The 1,915-nt window shown below is 56.3% G+C and overlaps 1 protein-coding gene across 1 annotated transcript in view; it reads right to left on the reverse strand.

Moving 5' to 3' along the window:
* The window catches only part of Slc11a1 (solute carrier family 11 member 1), a 9,629-nt gene that overhangs the window by 661 nt on the left and 7,053 nt on the right, over positions 1 to 1,915 (reverse strand). Inside the window, exons 9-13 of the mRNA XM_005361639.3 lie at positions 1,671 to 1,760; positions 1,464 to 1,583; positions 1,043 to 1,192; positions 598 to 671; positions 82 to 235 (exon numbers count right to left, since the gene is read on the reverse strand). Coding sequence (XP_005361696.1) covers positions 82 to 235; positions 598 to 671; positions 1,043 to 1,192; positions 1,464 to 1,583; positions 1,671 to 1,760 — 588 coding nt within the window. The remainder of the gene's footprint in view (positions 1 to 81; positions 236 to 597; positions 672 to 1,042; positions 1,193 to 1,463; positions 1,584 to 1,670; positions 1,761 to 1,915) is intronic.

Below are 1,915 nucleotides of genomic sequence, written 5' to 3' on the forward strand. Positions count from 1 at the left end.
TCTCTCTCTCTCTCTCTCTCTCTCTCTCTCTCTCTCTCTCTCTCTCTCTCTCCCTCCCTTATCCCTTGGCAGCCCCCGTACCAGATAGGCAGTAAGGCCCAAGTAGCCCACAGCCAGCAGAGCTACAAGGCCAAAGAAGGCAGGGTGCGGGAGGCTGGGCAGGTAGCTGACCACAAAGTAGAGGTTGATGGCGCAGATGACTGCCATGATGCAGGACGTGATGACTTTGCTCAACCTGGGGGATGAGAGGATGCCGCAGACCACCTGGATCATCTCCGCCCCACCCCCATCTCAACCCCCAGGAGCTTTGGCTAGCTCAGAACTGAGGACAGGGACGCAGAAAGACCCCATTGGCTACTTGGGGACCCTTCAGGCTCCGCACTAGCAGGACTTAGCAAGAGGTGTGTGGTAAAGGTTCGAGAACCAGCCCCACCAAGTCTTGGCTCCCATAGTTAGTAGCTGTGAAACACTGGGCAGATTCTTTAAGGTCTTGGGGCCTTGGTTTCATGGGATGGTGCCGAGGACAGTAGTTCCTGCCTCTGCTTGGCTGTGAGTGCAAGGGCAGTTCCAGGGTCTGGTTCCGGAGGGGGTACTCACAGGCCGTTGGCAAACTCCTGCATGACGGCTGGCATGCTGGTGAAAGTCAAGATGGGCAGCACAGCGAAGGGCAGCTGTGGAGAGAAGTGGAGGCTGAGGGCCCGCATTAATACAGCAGGGAGCAGGAGCCGGAGCGCTGCTCTCTGGCGGGAGTCTTTGGGGAATTCCCTAAGAGCCCTGGGCAGTTTTCTTATCTGTGGTCCTTTCAAAGCCGGAGGAAGTTGTGGAGCGCTTTGGCCTCAGGCTGCTGGGGTTTGAAAGCGAGCTCAGCCTCCAGTCAACTAACTTCATTCCTCAGTTTTTCCGTCTGTGGAATGGGGGTAGTGGGGACTCTTGCTCCTTAGGGTAGCTATAGCATCCTGTAAGGGTCTAGGGCAGAGCCTAGAGGGCTCTTTGCGGGTGGGGTGGGGGGCTACTGTGCTCCTAATTAGATCATGGTTCTCACCAGCAGACTCTGCAGAACGTTGAGTAGATCGTTGAGGCCTGAGAGGTCCCTCAGGTCTCGGAAGATGGCCACAAGCACAGTGGGCAGGATGGCACAAGAGCGAGTGAGGAGGACACGTGCGAAGCGGGACCACCGCAGCTTCAGGAAGCCCTGAGAGGGAGCCAGCGCCCCGATGGGGCCGTTTGGCCTCGGTTTTCCCAGGCCCCGCCCCCCTCCACGTTTGTCCATATTGGAAACGGGCAGCTCTGATCCTTGCTGGTGGGTAGAAGATGAATTCCGGGAAAGGGAGGATTCCCATAACTGGTGGCTGAATATGGAACAACTTGGGGGATTCTGTCTGTCATCTCGCCCCTCTGCTACTCCGAAAAGCCCATAGTCCAAGCCTCCAGCAGTGAGGCTGCTGCCCTTGGCCGGTGCCCACCTCCATCACGAACTGTCCTGCATAGGTGCCCGTCATAGTAGAACTCTGCCCCGCTGCCAGGAGACCCACTGCCCAGATGTAGAGGGCGGCAGGGCCAAAGAGACAGCCTAGGATCACACCCTAGAGGGAGAAGGAGTGGTCAGACAGAGGTCCCGCCCACTAGAGGCCCCGCCCCTGATAAGGCGTGACCAGGCGAGGGGCACTTACTCCTTGGTAAATGTCCACCGACACTGTGTGATTGTCCCTAGGGAAGATCTTGGCGTAGCTGTGGAGGCTGCTGTTGGCACAGATGTTGAACTGCAGGCAGGAGTCAATAGGAGGGAGGTGGGAAAATCAGGACCCCAGGCCTCGGTCAACTTTAAACCTGAGGCTCTAATAATGGTTTCTTTCTTTCTTTCTTTCTTTCTTTCTTTCTTTCTTTCTTTCTTTCTTTCTTTCTTTCTTTCTTTCTT

This window comes from Microtus ochrogaster, linkage group LG4 (assembly GCF_000317375.1).
Source record: "Microtus ochrogaster isolate Prairie Vole_2 linkage group LG4, MicOch1.0, whole genome shotgun sequence".
Lineage (NCBI taxonomy): Eukaryota > Metazoa > Chordata > Mammalia > Rodentia > Cricetidae > Microtus > Microtus ochrogaster.